The sequence below is a fragment of the Eubalaena glacialis genome, chromosome 19 (assembly GCF_028564815.1).
Source record: "Eubalaena glacialis isolate mEubGla1 chromosome 19, mEubGla1.1.hap2.+ XY, whole genome shotgun sequence".
Lineage (NCBI taxonomy): Eukaryota > Metazoa > Chordata > Mammalia > Artiodactyla > Balaenidae > Eubalaena > Eubalaena glacialis.
The window spans coordinates 56,486,254-56,506,009 of record NC_083734.1 but is presented as its reverse complement, the minus strand read 5'-3'; the positions used below and the strand labels follow the sequence as shown (position 1 = coordinate 56,506,009).

At 57.3% G+C, this 19,756-nt stretch overlaps 2 protein-coding genes and 1 long non-coding RNA gene across 15 annotated transcripts in view; 2 read left to right on the top strand and 1 right to left on the bottom strand.

Annotated features, from left to right (window-relative positions):
* The first annotated feature begins 920 nt into the window (after positions 1-920).
* TSEN54 (tRNA splicing endonuclease subunit 54) lies at positions 921-8,016 on the top strand. 4 transcript variants are annotated; one of them, XM_061176000.1, is made up of 11 exons: positions 921-1,031; positions 1,357-1,521; positions 1,620-1,683; positions 1,768-1,851; positions 2,180-2,278; positions 3,264-3,316; positions 4,897-4,998; positions 5,183-5,826; positions 6,506-6,566; positions 6,881-6,997; positions 7,504-8,016. In XM_061176000.1, exons 4-11 carry the CDS (start codon positions 1,786-1,788, stop codon positions 7,652-7,654), a joined length of 1,293 nt encoding a protein of 430 aa, XP_061031983.1. In that variant the 5' UTR covers positions 921-1,031; positions 1,357-1,521; positions 1,620-1,683; positions 1,768-1,785; the 3' UTR covers positions 7,655-8,016. The 4 variants fall into 4 exon arrangements, with proteins under 4 accessions (XP_061031983.1, XP_061031980.1, XP_061031981.1 ...); XM_061175997.1 differs by lacking the exon at positions 921-1,031 and adding an exon at positions 1,149-1,213; XM_061175998.1 differs by lacking the exons at positions 921-1,031; positions 7,504-8,016 and adding an exon at positions 1,149-1,213 and having other exon boundaries at positions 6,506-6,578; positions 6,881-6,966.
* Positions 8,017-9,076: 1,060 nt separating this feature from the next.
* The window catches only part of LLGL2 (LLGL scribble cell polarity complex component 2), a 33,100-nt gene continuing 22,420 nt past the window's right edge, over positions 9,077-19,756 (top strand). For 3 of the 9 annotated variants that reach the window (XR_009698472.1, XM_061176264.1, XM_061176257.1), the window contains exons 1-3: positions 9,077-9,217; positions 9,959-10,058; positions 19,445-19,532. The gene's annotated coding sequence lies outside the window, so the exon portion shown is untranslated. Of the gene's footprint in view, positions 9,223-9,958; positions 10,059-16,925; positions 16,947-18,348; positions 18,570-19,444; positions 19,533-19,756 lie in introns of those variants that run through there. The other 6 variants (XM_061176259.1, XM_061176265.1, XM_061176258.1 and 3 more) reach the window with 6 other exon arrangements.
* Positions 13,917-19,691, bottom strand: LOC133080356 (uncharacterized). Of its 2 annotated transcripts, none has more exons than XR_009698473.1 (4): positions 19,656-19,691; positions 17,682-17,803; positions 15,699-15,875; positions 13,917-15,126 (listed from the first exon to the last, which is right to left on the bottom strand). It is a non-coding gene; the product is annotated as an uncharacterized LOC133080356 (long non-coding RNA). The 2 variants fall into 2 exon arrangements; XR_009698474.1 differs by lacking the exon at positions 19,656-19,691 and adding an exon at positions 19,441-19,622.

The window sequence follows — 19,756 nt, the reverse complement described above, 5'->3', positions numbered from 1 at the left end:
CTCGGCGCCTCCCGCAGGAAATCCCGCCCCTCCCCCCTCCCTCCGGCCGGATCGGGAGCGGAGGGACCGTCCCGGCAGCGCAGTCGGACTGTCAGTCAGTGCCTACGGCCCCGCCCCGATCCGCGTCAGGCCCCGCCCCCTCTGGTCCGGACCCAGGCCGCTGGCCGGGTCAGCGCATGCGCCCAGGTGAAGCGGCGTGGGTGGGGCCGAGAGTGCGCGCAGCTGCCTCCTGGCTGCGGAGCCCCGGGCGACCCGGGGCTCTAGAGTTCAGACCGAATGGTGAGATGCCCTGTTTGTGACTGGGTGGGACAGAAGACGTGATGTGAAGGGATCTGGGAACCGAGACCCAGGAATCCCACTTGGGAAGCCCCCCTTCCTCTTTGACCCTCGCCCTTCCCGGGACTCCCGCGGCGACCTCCGCCCGCGGCCAGAGTCGCCGACCGACAGCCACTGGTCGGAGCAATGGTGCCACCTAGCGGACCGTGTCGGAACGACCCACGGTGGCGGCGGCGGGGACCCCAGCCTTGAGGAGGTGCTAATGACGGGCTGGGGTGGCGCTTCAGCACCATCGTGGGTCGGACAGCGCCTCCCCCCAACCCGCCCCGGCCCTGGAAACCCGGCTTCCGACCCCCTAGGAAGGGATCCAACGGAAGACCCTGAAGGAACTCCGAACCTCCCTAGACTGCACCTGACAGCCCTCGGTGACCTTCAGTTTGTGAAGCTGGAATTCAGGAACCCAAAGCTCTCCCTTCTCTAAACCCCCTCTTCTAACCTCCCTGTCCAGCCTGGGTGGTGGGGACTAAGCAGCTCAGGGCTGCGGCGGGGAGGGTCACGCATTTGACTCTTCATACTACACTTTTCTAACGCCGGGCTCCTCAAGTTTTGCTAGAGAGAAGCCCAGAGGCGGGCTGGGGATAGGAGAGGGGAGCGCCTCCAAATCCAGAAACCTGCAAGCTCTCCGCCCCCGGAATCGAGGCACATGTTTGTGGGCAGCCTCTAGGACCCAGGACACCGAGGAAGGTGGAAAGCAGGTGGGTTGATCCGGAGACCCGAGGAGCAGAGGTAGGATCCCCGGGCGCTAGGGCCGCGCGGAGTTCCGGCGGTGGGCGGGGCGTGGGCGGGGCGCGCGCGCGCGCGCAGCGGCAGACCGCAACCCCATGGAGCCCGAACCCGAGTCAGCCTCCGTGGAGGTGCCTGCCGGGCGCGTGCTCAGGTGCGGCGCGGCCCGGCCCGGGAGAGGCGCCGGGACCGCGGAGTGGGCGCCAGGAAGGGCCCGGGCACCCGGGACGGGGATCCAGGCCTGGGCCGAGCGGCCCCGACTGCGCGGCGCTAACCCCGCGTCCCTTCCTTCCCCAGTGCCCCGGAGCTCTTCGCTGCCCGTTCCAGGTCCCAGAAGCTGCCCCAGCGCTCGCATGGCCCCAAGGACTTCCTCCCCGACGGCTCAGCGGCCCAGGCTGAGCGACTGCGAGTGTGCCGCGAGGAGCTCTGGCAGCTGCTGGCGGAGGAGCGCGTGGAGCGCCTGTGAGGGGGCCGGGCAGGGGCGGGGGCGAAGCCGGGGCGGACGGACCCGGTAGACTAATCCGGTAGACTGAGACGGACCCCTCCCTACTCCTCGCCAGGGGCAGTTTGGTGGCCGCCGAGTGGAAACCGGAAGAAGGCTTCGTGGAGTTGAAGTCTCCTGCGGTGAGCGGTGGGGTTCAGAGACAGGGGACCCGCCTTCTCTGCCCTCCTGGCTCCTTTGTGACATTTGCTCTGGATCCCACGCAGGGTAAATTCTGGCAGACCATGGGCTTCTCAGAGCAGGGCCGGCAGCGGCTTCACCCGGAAGAGGCCTTGTATCTGCTGGAGTGTGTGAGTGGGGTCCTGGGAGAGTGGAGAAGGGGTTGGGACCAAGGAACCGGAAGGACGTTTTTATTGGAGAAAAAGTATATACAACTGAGTATTCAGGGGGCTTGTAACCTGATTTCTAGAGCAGGAGACAAGAATACCACGCAGGGAGCAGGCATTCCAGTCGAAGTTAGTGATGCTGCCTCCCTCTCCCCCCTCCCCTTCCTGGTTGGCCGTATTCTTGCTGTGATGAGGGCGGCGTAGCAGGCAGATATCAGAGCAGGGAAGTTGCTTCATTGGCTGTGCCACTGCAGGGACGGTTCACAAGCTGAGCTGTTGGCTCCGCTTCCAGGGCTCTATCCAGCTCTTCCACCAAGACCTTCCGCTGTCTATCCAAGAGGCCTACCAGCTGCTGCTGACTGAAGACACCGTGACTTTCCTGCAGTACCAGGTATCTGCCACCCTCTCCCGGGAGAGAAGCCACCCATCCACTGAACTAATGAGTATTTATAAGTACCTCCGAGGTGCTAGGTACAGAGCCATGTGCTAAGGCTACAAGACCTGCAAGGGCTCTGTTGTCATGGTGCTTACATCCTAGTGGTGGCACTTGGGTAATATATAAGTAAGCAAGCAAGTGGACGATTGACTTCACAGCTGAGTGCCAGGAAAAAGACAAAGAGGAGGAGGGGCACCAGGCTAGAGACAGAAATGTGGACACCATGATGGCATGGATGGTATTTCAAACCCCACTGGGCTGTACGGAGGTGTGGCCAGAGTAGAGGGCTGTGTCTGAGACCTGGGGCATTCTAACCTGAGGAGGTCAGGGAGAAGATAAGGGACCTGAAGAGGGTCTGGCAATGCAGGAGAAAAACCAGGAGAGGTGGCATCACAGACGCCAAGAGAAGGTCTTTCCAGGAAGAAGTGCTTGGCTGTGTTGAAAGCTTGAGAGATCAAGCAAGCTGGGGGCATTCCTGCCTACATCTCTCAGATATGGATACAGGGACACAAGGATGAACATGTGGTTCATCCAAAGACCATTCCCCCATCCCACCCATCTATGGAGGTGCTGCGGGGCGGCCAGGTGTCCACCACCTTCTGCTATCTTGTCTTTATTGTAGTCAGGAGCTTCACTGGTGACAGCTTTGGTATCAGAATATTCTAGGGTGTAGTTTTTTTCCTAGTCCATCAATTATCAGCTTTTTGGGATTTGTGTTTAAATTAAGAAACCGCTAGATGTCGTTTGTGCCCACAGTAAGGTAAGTGAGAGACAGGAATTCAGAGACTTGAGACCTTAGTTTGGGGAAAACGTTTATAATGGAGTATGGTCCTACCAATCCCAGGGTTTGGAATCTGGGGGTGTGGTGAATGGCTTCTGTCTGGAGAAACTATTTGTTTTCAAAAGTGGACGTCTGACCTCTACTTTTTTATCTTTTGAGGTCTTCAGCCACCTGAAGAGACTGGGCTATGTGCTTCGACGATTCCAAGCAAGGTAAATCCCTATCTTATTTCCCTCGAATTTATTCTAGTCCTGGAACCTGGCTGACTGGCCCCAAAGTAGAAAGTGGCCTCTCCTTACCTGGAATCCTTGGGGAACTGCAGCTCTCTGAACAGGCTGGAAGTGCTCTATTGAGAGGCATGTTGGGACAAATCTGGGTCATTTCACCTTATCCTGGGCTATCAGATTGAGCCCCATCTTCAGCCCGTCCACTCCACAGATAACAACTGAGCACCTATAGCTCAGCGTGAGAATGGAGATACAGTACCGGAACAGTGCCTGGCACTGAGTAGGTGTGCAAGCAGATTTGTTAAGTGAAAATATGAATGAAGGACCAAGTGAGGAATTAACAGTTGAGTAGGGTTTCACATTCCTTTTGCTAGGTTAAATGTTCTTTCCTTCTGGGGCTTCTGAGGATCAACACCTTAGTAATCCAGCATAGCTAAGAGCCACAGAGACTTTCAGACTCAGGAGGAGAAACTGGTACAGCCTTTGCAGGTTCACAGTATGTCACAAGTGCTCTGGAACAAGCACATCCTTTAATTCCTGAAAGTGGAACATATCTTAAGGAAACAGTCACAGATGTGTGTGTAAGTTCACCTGTGAAACGTGTTTATTCATTCAGTCGTTTGTTCAACAATATTTATTGACTATCTACTGGGTGCCAGGCCCTATGCTGGTTGCTGAGGAATAGCAGAGAGCAAAATCACTCCCCCCACGGAACTTGTATTTAGTGGGGAGCTTACATGAAACACCATCACTTTGTGAAATCAGTGATCTTGGAAACATACTATAAGCCCAACAGGGAAAGCATGGTCACACAGATTAAAGTTTATCCCTTAGAGCAGCGCTATTTGGTAGAACTTTCTGTAGTGATAAAAATGGTCTGTGTCTCTGTTATCCAGTATACGTGGCTTGTGTAACCATGGGACTGAATTTTTAATTTTGTTTAATTTTAATAGATTTAAATTTAACTTACATAGTCCCTTTTGTCTAGGGCTACCATATTGGACAGTACAGCCTCACGGCCATAAAAAATTCATGGCAGGGAAGAATGAATAATGTCCATAATATACTGTTAAGTGTAAAAAAAGACTACACAGTAGTATGTTAGTACAATGTTATTTTTGAGAGGGAAAAACATGGAGAAAGACAGTATGTGTGTTTGTAAGAAACAATATTAGAAAGACAGTATGTGTGTTTGTAAGAAACAACATTACAGTAGTATCTATGGGTTTTATTTTCATTTTTCTTTATTTTCCAAGTTTTCTCGTCCTCCTGATTTTTCTCACTAGGGATTAATTATTTATTGCTGGCTCTGCAGGAGCCCTGGTTTCAGGGAACCTCTGTTCAAAGGTGCCATTGGTGAGCCCCAGAGGCCTGGACAAAGATGCATGGGCAGGCCCCTGTGTCTGCCCCCATGTACCCCGTGTGCAGGTCTGCCTGGGGCCTTAGCCCTTGGTTATGGCTCTAGCCCTGGCCCATGACTTACTCTGAGCCAGTCCCTCACACATTCCGTGGGGTGCACCAGACTGAAGAGGTGGATCTGTCGCCTGCCGCATTCTCACCCACAGCTCCGTCCTGTCCCCTTACGAGAGACAGCTGAACTTGGATGGCAGTGTCCAGCGCTTGGAGGATCGGAATGGCAAGAGGAAGAGGAGGAGCTCCAGCTCTCAGTAATGCTCCCCACATGGCCACTCCCCAGGGAGAGCTTTGAGGGAGTGCTGGTGTTTGGGCCTTGGAGAATGCCCGGGCTTAAGAGCTGGGCTTGGGCTCAGGGAGGCAGTAGGGCACGTGTGGGTCGCGTGCACCTCAGCAGTCAGGAGCAGATGTGCTGCATTTCCTCCCCACGTCCCTCAGGTCCATTAATAAGAAGCCCAAGGTCCTGGAGAACCCCCTGCAGGGGGTGGATGGGACACCCGAGAGCCTGGCAACCTCCAGCCCACCTCCCCGAAACCAGAACAGCCGATGTCCAGAGGAGAAATCCCAGGAGTCAAGCCCCGTAAAGGGCCCCGTGGGCCCCTTTCAGCTTCTGGGGTCCCTGGAGCCCTGCCCTCGGCTGGCCAGGGAGGGGGTGCGGTGCAGCCAGGAGAGTGGCAAAATGGAGAACGGGGTCAAGGGGGCTTGCAAGCCACGCTGGAACTTTGAGCAGATCTCCTTCCCCAACATGGCTTCAGATAGTTGCCATACCCTCCTGCTTGCCCCCGCCCCAGAGCTGCTCCCGGCCAACGTGGCAGGGCGGGAGACAGACGCTGAGTCCTGGTGCCAGAAGCTAAACCAGCGGAAGGAGAAGCTCTCCAGGCGGGAACGGGAGCAACAGGCAGAGGCCCAGCACTTCCGGGAGGATGTAAACTCGGATCCCGAGGTGCAGCGCTGCTCCAGCTGGCAGGAGTACAAGCAGCTGCTGCAGAGGCGGTACCTGCAGAAGACCCAGAGCCGCCCCCCACACCTGTGGGACCAGCCTGTCACGCCCTTGCTGAGTCCCGGTCAGGCAGACTCCCCAGGTACCCCCTCATCCTGCCATAGGCCACAAGACTTTGAAAGGGGCATGGATTGACCACAACTGATGGAGGCTTAAGAAAGATGGGGGAGGAGAGAGCTGTCAGTGGAGTGGAACCCACAAGGATAGTCCATTCTGGGAGGCAGCAAAGAGACCCAGGTGGGAAGGTTTAGAAATGGCAAGTCAGTGCCCAAGGAGAGGCGAGGAGGAATGAAAACTACAACCACATCCTTAAAATCATAAACGAGATGCATGTGGAGTGGCTCTGCCACCAACTGGCTGTGGTTCCCTGTTCTCCCACCTCTGTCAGAGGAGACCAAGGGGGTGATATATTGGTCAAATAAAAGGAAAGCGTCTTGTATGCCCTGCATGTTAAGAATAGAGAACTAATAGGCAAGAATTGTGTTAACAAATTCAGAACTACAGTCCTTAATGGGAACATGGTGAGTTGTAAGTAACTAGAGTAGTGTTGTCAGAGCAGTTAAATTTGAATTTCAGATAAACAACTAATTTTTTTAGTATATGTATATTCCCAAAGTTGCATGGGGCATACCTATACAAAAAAAAAAAAAAAAATCTGCTAAATCTGGCAACCCTAAACTAGATGGCAGATTCAGAAATGTCAGGGGGAGTCTGGATGGTTGACTCCCCTCACCAACGCCTTATTTTCACCATCCTTGTAGCCACAGTCCTTCAGCATATCTCTGTGCTGCAGACGACACACCTTGCTGATGGAGGTGCGCGGTGAGTTTCCAGGTAGTGCCTGTCTCCACAGTACTTTGGGTGCCGGCAGGAGTTGGCAGCTGGGATTTTACTCCTGAAGTTGGGCATGAGCTGGGGGAGTCATTCTAGGGACCCCTACCCTGGCTAATATTCATGTATATCTAGGGGAGAGGGAGGAGTGAGAGACAAGAGTAGATTTTTCCCCAGGTTCTCAGCTAAGGTAGCCGTCCCTCCTTAGTCCCCCTGGAGGAACTGGGGGAGGGAAAGGGTGGTGTGGAGAGAAAAGATGGGGGAGGAGAGCCCCTGTTTCCTAAGGTTTCTCACTCTGTCCTCAGGCTGGTGGAGAAGTCTGCGGGCTTGGAGATCAGCTTTGATGTTTACCAGGCCGACGCCGTGGCCACCTTCCGAAAGAATAACCCTGGCAAGCCCTATGTCCGGATGTGCATTAGTGGGTACGAGACCAGTGAGCAGTACCCCAGGCTGCTGCCAGTTCTCTCGTAAACCAGGTGGACCTCCTCTCCATGCCCCTGGCTAGTTCGTCAGTCCCTGAGACGAACCAGCGGTCCAGAGAGAGGCCCCATAGCCAGTTAGTGCTACAGGAACCCAGGCTTCCCAATCCTCACCTCTCATTCCTGGCATTTTCGAGTAGTCTCTCTCCTGTGCCACTTTAGTCCCAGGCTCACCCAGCAGAAGGGATGTGAATCAGAGGGATTTGCAGGCTAAGAGTGGTGAGAACCTTACTCTTCCTAGTCCCCTTACCCAACCAGGGCTCTGGGTGTTACTTGGAGAACTTAATCAGAGCCGTGCAGTTTGCAGAAAGGAGAGCCCAGGGGCCAGACTTCTTGTACCCCCAACTCCTGTCTTAAAATTGCCCTTCCCTGGGAGCCTCAGAGGGCTGGGTTCTCAAAGCCTATGGGTGGGCTCTGTTCAGGTCTCAGTCTAACCTTGATTCTTGCAGATTTGATGAGCCAGTCCCAGACCTCTGCACCCTCAAGCGGTTGTCCTACCAGAGCGGGGATGTTCCTCTGATCTTTGCCCTGGTGGATCACGGAGACATCTCCTTCTACAGCTTCAGGGACTTCACGCTACCCAGGGATCTGGAGCACTGACCACGCAGCTCTGGCAGGGCCTGGGGTCTGCTCTGAAGGACCCGGACTGTCTACTCTCAGGGACCATCTCAGTTGCCTCCTACACCCAGACTCTGATCTGTAGCTTCAGAGGCTAGTCTGGGCCTTGGCCCTGGGTGTCTGATGCTTGCAGGAGAGGGGAGCTTTGCCCCCGCTACCTGGCTGCTACAGCGCTTCCATGCCCCAGGCCTGAGATTGCTGCCTTGCAGTAAATCCCCTTGGAACTCAGGACTAGATTTCAGAGACCAGCGAGGCGGGGCAGAAGAGAGGACTCCGTGCCTTTAAATGAGAGGGTGCCTGCTTCTTGCGATAAAGCCAAAGCCATTAAAAAATAGATCCCTTTTCTGCTGTGGCTGGATATACTGGACGAGTCCTCCCTACCCACCATCCCATTGTCTGTGGAACTGGCCCCCAGGCCCTCACCCCTGCTTTATCCACCCACAGAGAGCGCTGCGTTCTCTGGTGCTAGAGCTAAGAGCAGCCCTCGGGAGGACAGGAATGCGACCCGACCCTTTCTCGGGGACGTCACTGACTTCTAGCTAGCTTGGCTTTCAGAAGGGTAGTCCGAGGAGGGAAGATGGCACTCCACTGGTCCTTCCCTGAACGCAGCCAGGTCCGGGTAGAGGGGCGGCCGAGAGGCGACATGTCGGTGTGGCTTGAATCGTAGTCTTTTTGAGCTGTGCGGTGGAGCGTGCAGTTCACGCCCAGGCCTCGGGCGTGGCCTCCGCGCCCCTTCTGCTCCTGTCTCTCGTCGTTCCTAATCCCCTCCCTCGTCGTGCTGAAAACTCCGGTCGCTGTTGCTGCCGGTGACTCGGAGGAAGGTCCAGGCTTGGGGGCCGCCCAGAGAGGAGGCGCCTCGGCGACGCCCCAGTTCCCAAACCACCTAGTTCTTGGGTCCCGAAACTTGGCCCTGTGTTCGCCGGTCACCCTCTCTGATTGGGTTGGGCGATTTCAGGAAGAGCCTGCCGGGCTATGCCCCTCCCTTCGGGGCAGCTCGGGGCCAGGTTGTGGGAGGGACCGCTCCCCGGGCTTAGGAGGTGGCCCGGGGCCACCGCGCGTTCCGGGAACTATTTCCTCCTCCGGGAGGCGGCGGGACACTGGGCGCGGCGTGGCGTCCTGCGGTCAGGTTCGCCCAGGTGAGGCCGAGGGCGGGCTGGCAGTGCCTCGTGCATATTCACGCCGGCCTCGGCCCCGCCCCCGCCCCCGCGGTCCACGGAGCCGCGGATTGGCCGGAGCACGGCCCCCGCCCTCCCCGAGGGCGCCCGCGTTGCGCTCGGCCTCTAAGACTTTGCGCTACCGGGGGCGGGGCCAGGCCCGGGGGGCGGGCCGCTGGGGCCCTGCGCCCCGGGTTCCGCGGGCCCGGCCGGCTCACCCTTTATGTAAATAGCGGCGGCTCCGCCCCCTGCTCGCCGCGCCGGAGGTGAGCAGGAAGGAGACGGTCGCCCAGCAGCCCGTGGGCCCGCGGCGGAGCGAGCGGAGCCGGCGGCCGGCGCCCGGCGCCGAGGGACGCGGAGGCCTCGGACGGGAGCTGGAGTGGAGTTCCAGGTGAGGTGCGGACCGGGAGCCACCTAGTCGAGCCCGCCCCCTCGGGGCGCCCGCCACTTGGGGCGCCCGCCACTCGGGGCGGGGAGGCAGGGGAGGGCCGAGACCCCTGGCTTCTCCGGGCTGGGCGGGGAGGGCTGCGCGCAGATCCGCTCGCGTCGCTCCGGATCCCGTCGCTCCGCTCGTCTGGGAGAAGGACACCTGTAGAAAGTGCCGCTGGGAACTTTTCTGTGCCTGATCCGCCCGCGATTACAGAATTTGAGTTTCGGGCTTGCACAATAGTGTTGGCTTTGGAGAGCAGGGAAACAGGTGCTCGGCCCGGCTGGGTGCGAGGGTCACTGCGGGCGGAGACGGAGTCCCCGGGTCTCGGGCCCCACGTGTAAGGCGCCTGGCCGGAAAGGCAGGCGACGCGCGTCTCCAGAGTGGCCCTCTCTCCGCGAGCGGGGGCCGGAGCGCTTTACGTTGGCGGCTTAGCCCCTGCTCCTGCCATCTGGGCCTTCTCCCTGCCGGCCCTTTGTGCCTCCTAATCCCCGGACACAGGAAGCCCGCGGAAGGAACTTGGGTCTTGGGGCCTTTCTCCGCCTCGGGCGGCTTTGGATACCTTTAGGGGACGTTACGGAGACCCAGTCTCTTTTCCAAGACCACGGGGGTGGGGTTGCGCTGCGGGACACTGGGACTTGGCAAGAAGTGAAAAATTCCTTCTTGCCAAAGAAAGTGTGCAAAGTTTGCTCTTGGTTTGCTCAGGCTGGACGGTTCGCAGACACACCGAGCTTTGGCTGTGGGGAGAACTGACTGTAACCAGGAGAGCTGTGGTGTGGCCCCCTGAGGCTCTCACCTGAGACAGGTGAGCTTTGGGTGAGGTGGGCGGGGCGTAGACTCGGCGCCGTTCCCATGGGGATCCATGTGCCAGATGCAGGGCCTCTTAACCTGGGCTCTAGGGAGCCTCTGCAGAGTTTACAACTCAAGGTCCTGTCAGGCTGCAGAGGGGATTCTGAGCAGGGAGGGGAGGAGTGTGTCAGGGAGACAGGAAACCCCAGGTGGGAGGAACCGAGCAGCAGTACAGAAGAGCCCTGGCCCAGCCCAGGGGAAGCCAAGGTCAGAAGTGGCTTCTGAGGAACAGTCTGGGTCTTTGTGAGCTGAAGCATGGGAATGGTCCAACTTCTTTATTTTATGCACAGGGGATTCAGATTTGGTTTTCTTCAACTATCTGCCCACAGTGCTCACTTATGTCAGTGAGGGCTCAAACCCAGTTCTGGGGGCTCTGACCAGTGCTTGCTCCTATTCTCTGAAGTTAGACTGGGCCACTGTCTGTGGGAGCCACTGGGCAGTGTTTCCAAGGTCTGGGGTCATCCTGCATCCCTACTTTTCCCTGAGGCAATGGAGTATCCCCTTTAGCAGCAGATTAATATAATTTTTAAAATTTTATTTTATTTATTTATTTTTGGCTGCATTGGGTCTTTGTTGCTGTGTGTGGGCTTTCTCTAGTTGCGGCGAGCGGTGGCTACTCTTCGTTGCGGTGCGCGGGCTTCTCATTGCAGTGGCTTCTCTTGTTGCGGAGCTCAGGCTATAGGCACGCGGGCTCAGTAGTTGTGGCGCACGGGCTTAGTTGCTCCGCGGCATGTGGGATCTTCCCGGACCAGGGATCGAACCCGTGTCCCCTGCATTGGCAGGTGGATTCTTAACCACTGCGCCACCAGGGAAGTTCCGGATTAATATAATTTTAATAACTTAGTAACTTAGTACTTAGTAGCGCCTTAATGCACAATAGCATTAAAAGAAAGAAAAAGGCCCTTAATCCCAGATGACCCCATTGGTTTAAAAAATAAAAAAAGTAATAGGAGCCCACTGGGGCAAATGAAGTGTTTTAGAAAGTGTAAAATGAGACAGAAAAAAACTTCTCCCTCGAGCCTCACAGTCTTTCCTCAGATATAGTGCTCATTAAGTTTTTTAGCGTCTTTTCAGACTCAGGTGTAGTTTTGAATTGTGCCTTGCCGGTTTCTTGCTGGATGACCCTGGCTCTGTCAGTTAACCAAACCTCAGCAAGCCTTGTTTTTACAGTTGTTGACGAGAGGATGAAAAATGTCATAAACACGTGTGGCCTGGCACATAGCTGGCGCCAAGTGAGGGTGGGCTGCTTAGCGTCCCCACGAAGCATAAAAAGCGTGGTCACTTGGCGGGAATTTGGGCAGATGCCTGGGCCTTTTGGATGTGCCTGACGGGTTGTGAGGGAATTTGGCTTCTCTGTCCAGAAATCCTGATTTCTGAAAGCCTCCGGAGATCAGAACTTTTAGAACGAGGATGTTGCTCCTTGGAGAGCAGAGGTAGAGGGCAGTGGCCTCTCCTAACCTCACTTCGGGTTCCAGTGGCCCTTGGGACTTCTGCTGCTCCTTGGGAAAGCCAGGAGTGAGGCCTAACGGCCAGACCCCAGCTGGGAGGCCTTTCCTGGGAGGAGGAGTGTGTGTGTACAATCTAATCTGCTTTGCTTTCTGCTCAGGGGGAGGCTTGGCTGTATACATTCTGCACCCTGGTGGGTGGATAGGTTGGGGTAGCACATTCCTGTGCTGCTCTGTGTCATTAAGGAGGTTTCCTGTGAGCTCCATAGTGCCTCCTTTCAATCTCATTTAGGGAAGGGGTATCCTCTCCTGCCGGGACTTCCTGGCCCCAGGACCCTCCCTCCCCTAGAGAAAATGGTACACGGAGCTGGAAAGTTTGGCTCCTCTGCCATCAGTCTGTGACCCCCTATCTACCCCATTGGTAACATTGAGCATCCCTGGCAAGAGTCTCCAGGGACAATGTGGTGTTCCCTGAAGGGTCCTTCCTGACGTGTCAGAGGCAGCTTTTGAGACACCTGAATCGGGGGCCCGGGTGGAGGCCCGAGAAGCCAATGGCCCTTGCTCCTGGGTTGGCTGCCTAGAGCAGCACTGGCTGCCTGGACTCACTTATCCTGAGTACTCAGCTCGGAGAGGCCTTCTTATCTCATCAGGCGATATCATATCAGGGCTCCTCCTGGGTCTCCTGAGGCATGCCAGGTCTGTTTGGCAACTTTGTTTTCCCCTGCCCAGGAGTAGTTTTCAGGGAGAAGTGGGGGTATGGGACGGAAGATGGGCGTCCCCCAGTAGGGCCACCAGTACTGTTCGCTCTTCTCCAGCCCTGGCTCCCTAGGGTTCCCCGGGAAAGCCTCCTCTCCCTGTGCCCTGTCACCATGGGGCTTGCCCAGCTCCCTTGGGGGTGGCCTTCCCTCCCCGCCCTGCCTCTCAGAGGAAATTGGTCCTTTGAAGCGTCACCCCACTCCTTCCCCTTCCCCTTCCCAGGAACCACAGTGAATTCTTGAGCTAGGAGAGGCTCCTCTGGGCGTGGGGACAGGGAAGCTTCTAGGTACCTGACTCTATCCTTCAGGAATTCAGCAGAGACGGGAGACTTTTCTCGAGACACCCGACTCGGTGTTCCCAGTGTTTGATGAGAGGCACTGGGCACAGGACTGTTTGATTCTAGTAAATAATGTCATTGTTGGATCTACTTGCCAAGGAGCTGGGTGTCCTGGAGCCTGGGGCTGAGGCAGGACCTGTAAGGGTATCCCCAAGCAGGATGTCAGGCATGATAGGCACATGGTCCTGGCCTTGGTCAGAGACTTGAGAACAGGACGGGGAAGTTTCCTGAGGACCCCGTGGGGCCCCAGCCCAGTGCTCTTTAGGGCCAGTGGCTCCTGACTGGAGAACACCTTCGCCTAACTGATCCCCATTCAGTCCTAGCTGTTCATTTATTCAACAGGTATTTATTGGTGCCTCTGTATGTGCGGTGTGGTTTAGACACCAGGCATAATCCTTGCACCAAGCAAAGGTCTTTGCCATCACAGGACTCAAATTCTAAAAGATGGGAAGCGTGAGTGACCGGAAATGAGTGTAGGTAATAAATAATCTGTTAAAAGGCAATACGAGCTATAGAGTAAGAACTAAAGCCAGGGATCAAGACCTTGGGAGGGGGGCAGGTTGCAACTTTAAACAGTGGTCAGGATGGGCCTTGTCAAAAAGGTCACATTTGAGCACAGACTCGCAGGAGGTGAGGGAGTTCTTTAAATAAATTGTGGGTGCCTCTCAGGTGTGAGGACACTAAGCACTGGAGATAAAACCATGGACAGGTCAGGCAGGGCCCGGTCCCTCCTTCCTGGAGATGACATAGCCTGGAAGCTGCTTGGGTCAGCCGTTCAAGTTTTGAGGCAAGTCGGAGGCCGTGGGATGGAGCTTGATGGGATGAGACAGGCAGCCTACCCACCCCCACCCACGCCCACCCCGGGCAAGTCGTCAGTGTTCTCCCAACAACTGCTTTGCTTTTCCTTGTGCTTGACCACATCCAATCTGTCACTTCCCTGGAGAGAGGCTGGTGCTGGATTGCAGAAGGGGACTGAGGCCCCCAGGATGGGCATGTGCGGAGGACGCATGCATTCCGACTTCCCGCTCCACCCTGCAGGAAGAGCCTGGGGGTGGCAGGAGGGCCCTCCCAGGGTTGTGGGACTGGCCTGTGGCTCCGAGGGATGGACAGTGGGGGGTGGAGGGCCAGGTCAGGCTCTGGCTGCTGACCCCCGGTGGTCCCATCCAGCCTGCTGTTGGCGAGCCCCTTTGTCCTGGGAGGGAGGCTTGAACTGAGCGGATGGTCTGCAGCCTAGTTGGCTTTCAGACTGGGACTTGGACTCTTACTGCCCGGGCTCCGTAGCTCTCAGAATTGGCTATTTCGTAAGTAATTGTAAGAATTACATGAGATGATGCTTGTAAAGTGCTTCAAGTAGCATCTGGCCACAGTCCCTCTCAATCCCTTTTATTACCTAACAACAGCAGCGACAACGATTCTGTGGTTCCCATCCCCGCTCTCTCTGTGTTCTAGTCCCACCTCCACAGAGGTGCCCTTTCTGCCCAGGTTTGTTTGCTAAGCTGCTGGCCAGGGGCTGCCTGGTGCCTCTGGGAGATTGGGTTTCCCAGGATAACTCAGGCGCTGGCAAAGCAGCCGCGGGCATCTGAGTTGGGACGGACAGGTGCCCAAGGGTCAGCAGCTGCCCCAGCTGCTTACAGCCCTCTCTTACCACTCCCCGCCGTGGGAGGTGCAGGGGCGTACTCACACCCGGCAGACGGAGGCCAAAGCCACACGCAGGATGTCGGGGAAGGGAGGGCAGCTTAACAGCAGCCGGCTGTGGGGAGCGCGAGCAGAGGGGAGCCTGGGATTGCACCTCGTGCCGTGCGTGCTCCCGGAGATCGTGAACACGAGCAGGTGCTAGTGTGGCTCCAAGAGCCTTCTCTCCCGTGGGCCTGAGATGTCCAGAGTCCTGCTTCCGGATGTAGCCTCTCTTAGCAGCTCCGTGGAAATGCCCAGGCTGTGGAGGGACCTTCTAGGGGGCTGGCCCATCACACACCTCCAGGACAGGCTGACGCAGCTTGGCCAAGCCTTGGTCTCCTGGGGATAGATTAGCCCAGGCACCCCAAACAGTGGCAGTGTGGGACGAGCCGTCTGCTCTGGGGACCCCCTTCTTCCTCCCTGTGCCACAATCAGACCTGCTGCTTAGAGCGGGGAGCCGAGACAAGCCCACTCGCCTGTGTTTATTTCTTCTCTGCCTCCACTGGTCTCCGCCCTGAGCTCCTGAGATGCAGGGGTGGGGGCAGGGTCTATGTGCATCCCTGCCGCAGGGTCTGAGCAGAGGATGGGAAAGGAAGACAGGGTGTGAATTTGCTAGCCTGTTGCCAAGTACGCAGCTCTCCTGTTTTTTTCCAGGGTGGGCATCAGGGTGTAGGGAGACTAATTCTAGGCCCTGGTATGTTTCGCTGGCGGGCAACAGTGTTGGATGATTAGAGCAGTGAGAGTGAAGGGAATCGCCAGGTCAGCTGCCCGCAGGGGACTCTTCAGGCCAGCTCCACGCACGCGGCACAGACCTGTGGGGAGAATGAGTACGAATCAGCCACAGGTCAGCAAACCTCATGGCCCGGCCAACCCTGTACCCTAAGCGCCTGCCCCCGAGGGACCAGAGAGCCCGGCAGAGCAGGGAGGGGGGCTCAGAGGTAGGTCTGGACACGGACAGAGGGCGCAGTGGACAGGAATGGAGGCCGAGGTTGGGCAATCTTTAGAAGTTCAGGGGATAGAGAAGGTGTTTCTTCTCAGGAAGCCCCCCTGCCACGGGTTGTGCTCTAGCCAGGTGGCACCCCCAGCGCAGGAAGCCAGGACCCTTGGAGCTCCTTCCTTCCCCAGTCTTTGCCTCAGACCCTTCTTGGCGTCAGACTTGGGGGGCTCCTCAGCCTGGGGAGCCCCTGAACTCTCTTCCCCCACATCCCTCGCGGTAAAAGCGGCATTGAAGCATACAGCACCTGAGAGCTTGCCAGCCCCTCCCAGGCCTTCCTTTTGAAGCTCACAGCCACCCCACCGGTCACAGCCTGCAAAGTAGTAACATCCTTTCGTCCCGGACCCCGGGGCCCCTGAAGCCTGAGGTCACACAGCTGGTTCCACCCACCTGTCTACTCCCTGCCTCCGTGCCCATTTGGTGTCCATAGCTGTGGGCGGGGCAGGGAGGTGGTCGGTGGCAGGAGCGATCCCCCAACAGGACTGAGTGCCAACTGTGAGCGCAGGGCCGCCCTCACACCTGACCACCACCTGGGCCCCTCCCGTGTGATCCTCTTATTTCCCCTGCCTGGGAGGCAGATAAACAGAAAGAAGAAAAAGCATCACCAGTAATCCCATAACCCTTCCACTGTGTTGTCGACTTATGTGAATATTTTTTATAGATTCTACCTGACTCTTGGATACGTTGGACATATGTTTCCGTGGCCATTGTCTCCTGCCCTTTTCATGACTGTACACTTTCCATCGTCGGGCTGAGCACCTTCACCTGCCCCCTGTTGTTGGCCGCTTAGGTTGCTTCTGATTTTTCCTAGCAGCTTAATGACCAGCACGACAAGGCGGGGGAGACCGTCCACAGAGCTAGACGAGTGCCCGAGTCCACAGTGGTTTTAGGCATCATTTTAGCATAAGGCACAGTCAAGCGCTGAGGGAGCACGGTGAGCGTGGTCCGGATGGGTTCGGGGGAGACGATTTTGGGAAGGTGATTTTTTGTATGCTGCTTGAGGGGCAAGGTTATTTCAGAGAGAAACGTGGAGACAAAAGCACGGAGACCACAGCGAATGGGGCTGGTGTGGGGGCTGAGGAGATGGACACAGGGCCAAGCAGAGGGGGGCGTGGGGTGGGGGAGGGGAGGGTGGCCCACATCAGGCCCCTGCCCAGGACTGTCAGGGGGTTCCCAGTAGAGTCAAACTGAAGCTCTTTGTTGTGGCCCACCAGGCCCCCCTTCCGACCCATGTCATCCCTCCTTGTTGCCTGCGCCCAGCCCCTCGTGGCACACGGAAGCCTGCTCCAGCTGCCTGACACGCCCTGCCCCGAATCCTCCCGTGGCTGACCACTTCCTACCATTCAGGACTGGGTGGAGGTGTTATCACCTCTGTTAATTCACTCAGCGTGCGCACGTTGGCGTGGAGGCGAGGGAGGGAGGCTCGTGAGTATTTGGAGGAAAAGAGCCCCAGGCAGAAGGAACGGCAAACGCGCAGACCCAGATTCGGGAAGGTTCACCGAGTCCTTCTGGCCACCAAACCCTGGTCACTCCATCTGAGCATCTTCCCTTATTTTCTTGTAGGCTCTGAGCTTTCTCTGAAACCATCCCGCTGACTGATTTGTGTACCTCTTAGTCATCGCACTTCCCTGCAAGGATGTAAGCTTGGTGAACTAGAGGATCTTGTCTGTCTGTCACGGTTGTATGCCCAGTCCTCAGACAGTGTTTGGTCCGTGCCAGGCACTGGCTTTTGGCATTGCTCCCACTGTTCACAGCAGACAAGCTCTCTGGACCTCGGGGGGCTGCCACCCAGCTTGGAGGAGCCGAGCTGTGGTGCTTGAGCCCTGGTTGTGGGTCCCAAGCCCTGGCCTCTTTCCCTTACGTCTCCCTGCCCCCCTCAGGAGTGGGTTGAGTAGGTAGGATCTGTTCCACATCAGGAAGCTCCAGGCCCAGGTTCCTGAAGCTTCTCCGCAGAGAACCTCTTGCCTGGGGTGAGTGGAGCTGAGGGTTTGCTTGGAGGTAAGTCCAGCCGGTCCCAGACCTGTCCGCCTTCAAGAAGGGATGCCACTTTTTTATGCCTTGACATGGGCAGTTTTTCTGTACTGGGAGCTACGCTGAAGGTCCTGGCTCCGACACCCCAGGCCAGTGGTGTTCCAGCCCCCGGCTGGAATGAGTGGCAGGTCCAGGCAAGGCCCCCTGACCCTGCCCAGCCAGACCTCACCAGAGGCCAGGACCCACACTGCTTGCTTGGCTCTGAGCTGAAGGCATGTGGGAGTGTGTGTGTCTGCATGTGTCTGTGCCTTTGAACTGCACGGCTGTAACTAGGCATCCTCTGTCCTGTTGGTGCATCCTTTGCTGCCTCCCAGAGCCCTAAGATTGGGGAATTTGCCACACCTGGGGTCAAATCTGAGTTCTGTTGGTGCCTTCTTAGTGACTTGGAAGAGTTGCCCGGCCTCTGTGGTCTTCTTTCCATGTCTGCCAAGTGGGCATATTCCACTCACCTTCCAGGGAGGCTTCTGGAAGGAGAACGAACATCCAGGATGAGGTTTAGGTGCACCTTGTTCTAACGCACAAAGGTTTGGTTCAGTGCCTGGTAGGCAGCAGGGGCTCCAAGAGGCAGCCGGGTGGATGGAGTGCCTGCCCGCCCTCCCCGAGTGGGGCTTTCTCCCACCCAGCTCCGCATCCTGTCTCCCTCCCTCCTACCTGCACGTCTGCCCCTGGGACTGTGCGGTGTCACCCTTGAGCCTGTGTGGGTCCTTGGCACAGATGGCCCTGTGCCCTCTTGTCCCCACCCTGCAGCCTGAGAGGGTCCCCGGGGCAGAGCCCAGGGTGGCCTCTCCCTGGAGTCTGCAGGCCTGTTTCCTCCTCCAGGGCGTCCCTCCCAGCTTCCTCTGGCTTCTGACCCAGTGACCTGGGCCGAGAGAGGGAGAGGGGGCATCGCCAGGAGCCCGGGGTGGCAGATTGATGAGCTGGTGCTACCCTCCCCCATGGCTGGAATGCGAGGCCACCAGCCCAGCTGTTTGTCCAGGAGGCCGAGGTCTCTGCAGGCCCCAAGTCTGTTTTCACTCCCAGGCCCAGGAGCCTCCGGGACTTTCCCGTGTTTGTTCCCTGAACCCATTGCGGGGCCTTGGGTCAAGTGAGCACCTGGGAGTTTCCCGACCACCTGCTGTTCCTTGGAGAAGTGGGGCTCTCCGTTCTGCTCTGGCTCCCCACAATGTGAAGGCACAGACCTCTGCTCTCCAACCCTCTCACAAGTGGTGGCCTTTTTGGTGTCCCCACAAGGTGAGGCGCTCTGAGGGCTGGTCTCCGCCTGTTCCCAGCTGGAGATGTTTGGATTGCCCTGGGACGTGCGTCTCTGCCAGAAAGTCCCTCCAACTCTGCCACGCATGTGCCTGCCAGGGTCCATTAATATGCAAAGTCCTGGCCTGATGGTGAATTTTTGTCACCTTTCAAGAAGCCAGAGACTTCAGGGCATCCTTCCGGTCTCAGCTTAACTACCTTCTTCTCCCGTAGGACACTCCCCTGCCTCCCAGTCTGGGCCGGGTGCCCCTGTGCCTCCCCATGAGGGCACTTGGCACTGTGCACTGTCCTGTCTTTACCTGCCCCTACCCCAGAGTAAGCTCCTCCAGGGCAGGGACTGGCTCTGCCTCCTTCCCTTATAGTGTCAGGCGTGAATGGAGCCATTTCCGGGGTGGGCCTGAGCCCCTGTGTTTCCGAGGACAGGCCTTGGTGTCCTGTGGTCAGTGGGAGGTTGTGCTCCTGGAAGCCGGAAGCTGGAGCACATGTGATCCCACCCCCTTCCCCCAAGGATGAGCCAGAAATAGTTCCCCTTGGATTGGGAATGCATTCTATGGTGGGAGGACAGTTTTGGGGCCTTGAGCTGGTTTCTTTATTGGGAGCAGATTTCTTCTCCTGATTAGTCTCCACTGGGCCCATGGGAAAGGGAGCCTTTCCAAGCACACCCCATCAGAGCCCAGGGGAGCTGGAACTGGAGAGCCAGAGCTGAGGGTGGGAGGTGGGGCAGCCTGGAAGCCTGGGCTTCCAGAGAGAGACCCCCAGCAGCCGTGGGGGTGGACCCAGCTCCACCGTGGGCCCCGGCTGTGGGGTGGGATGGGCCAGCACCCCCCGACTGTGTGCTCTGCACCTCACTCACTCAGGTTCCGGACGGCTGTGGCGGGTGGGAGCAGCCTAAGCCCAGAGTTGCTGGAGAGCCTTCCCTGAAGTTAGAAGGAAGAATCTGCCCAGGTGTGCTGACCCCCCCCCCGAGGGAGTTCTGCTGAGCCCCGGCCTGGAGTTGTGGGGGCATTTCCCCTCCCCCATCGGGGGTTCTGATCTGGGAGCCCAGGTGGACAGCCTTTGCATTCCTACCTTCCAGCCGGCTCTGGAGACGGAGGCTTGTGAAGTTTCCCTTTCCGTTTAGCCAGAGTTTTATGGTTTTTCAGAAAACAGGTTAACAATTAAGCTTTAAA

Bases quoted from the DNA above. Each gene is read 5' to 3' on its own strand.
- TSEN54 (XM_061175997.1), top strand. From the start codon at position 1,158: ATGGAGCCCGAACCCGAGTCAGCCTCCGTGGAGGTGCCTGCCGGGCGC. The intron at 1,852-2,179 runs GTGAGTGGGGTC...CTCCGCTTCCAG, and splicing joins CCTTGTATCTGCTGGAGTGT to GGCTCTATCCAGCTCTTCCA. The intron at 2,279-3,263 runs GTATCTGCCACC...TTATCTTTTGAG, and splicing joins TGACTTTCCTGCAGTACCAG to GTCTTCAGCCACCTGAAGAG.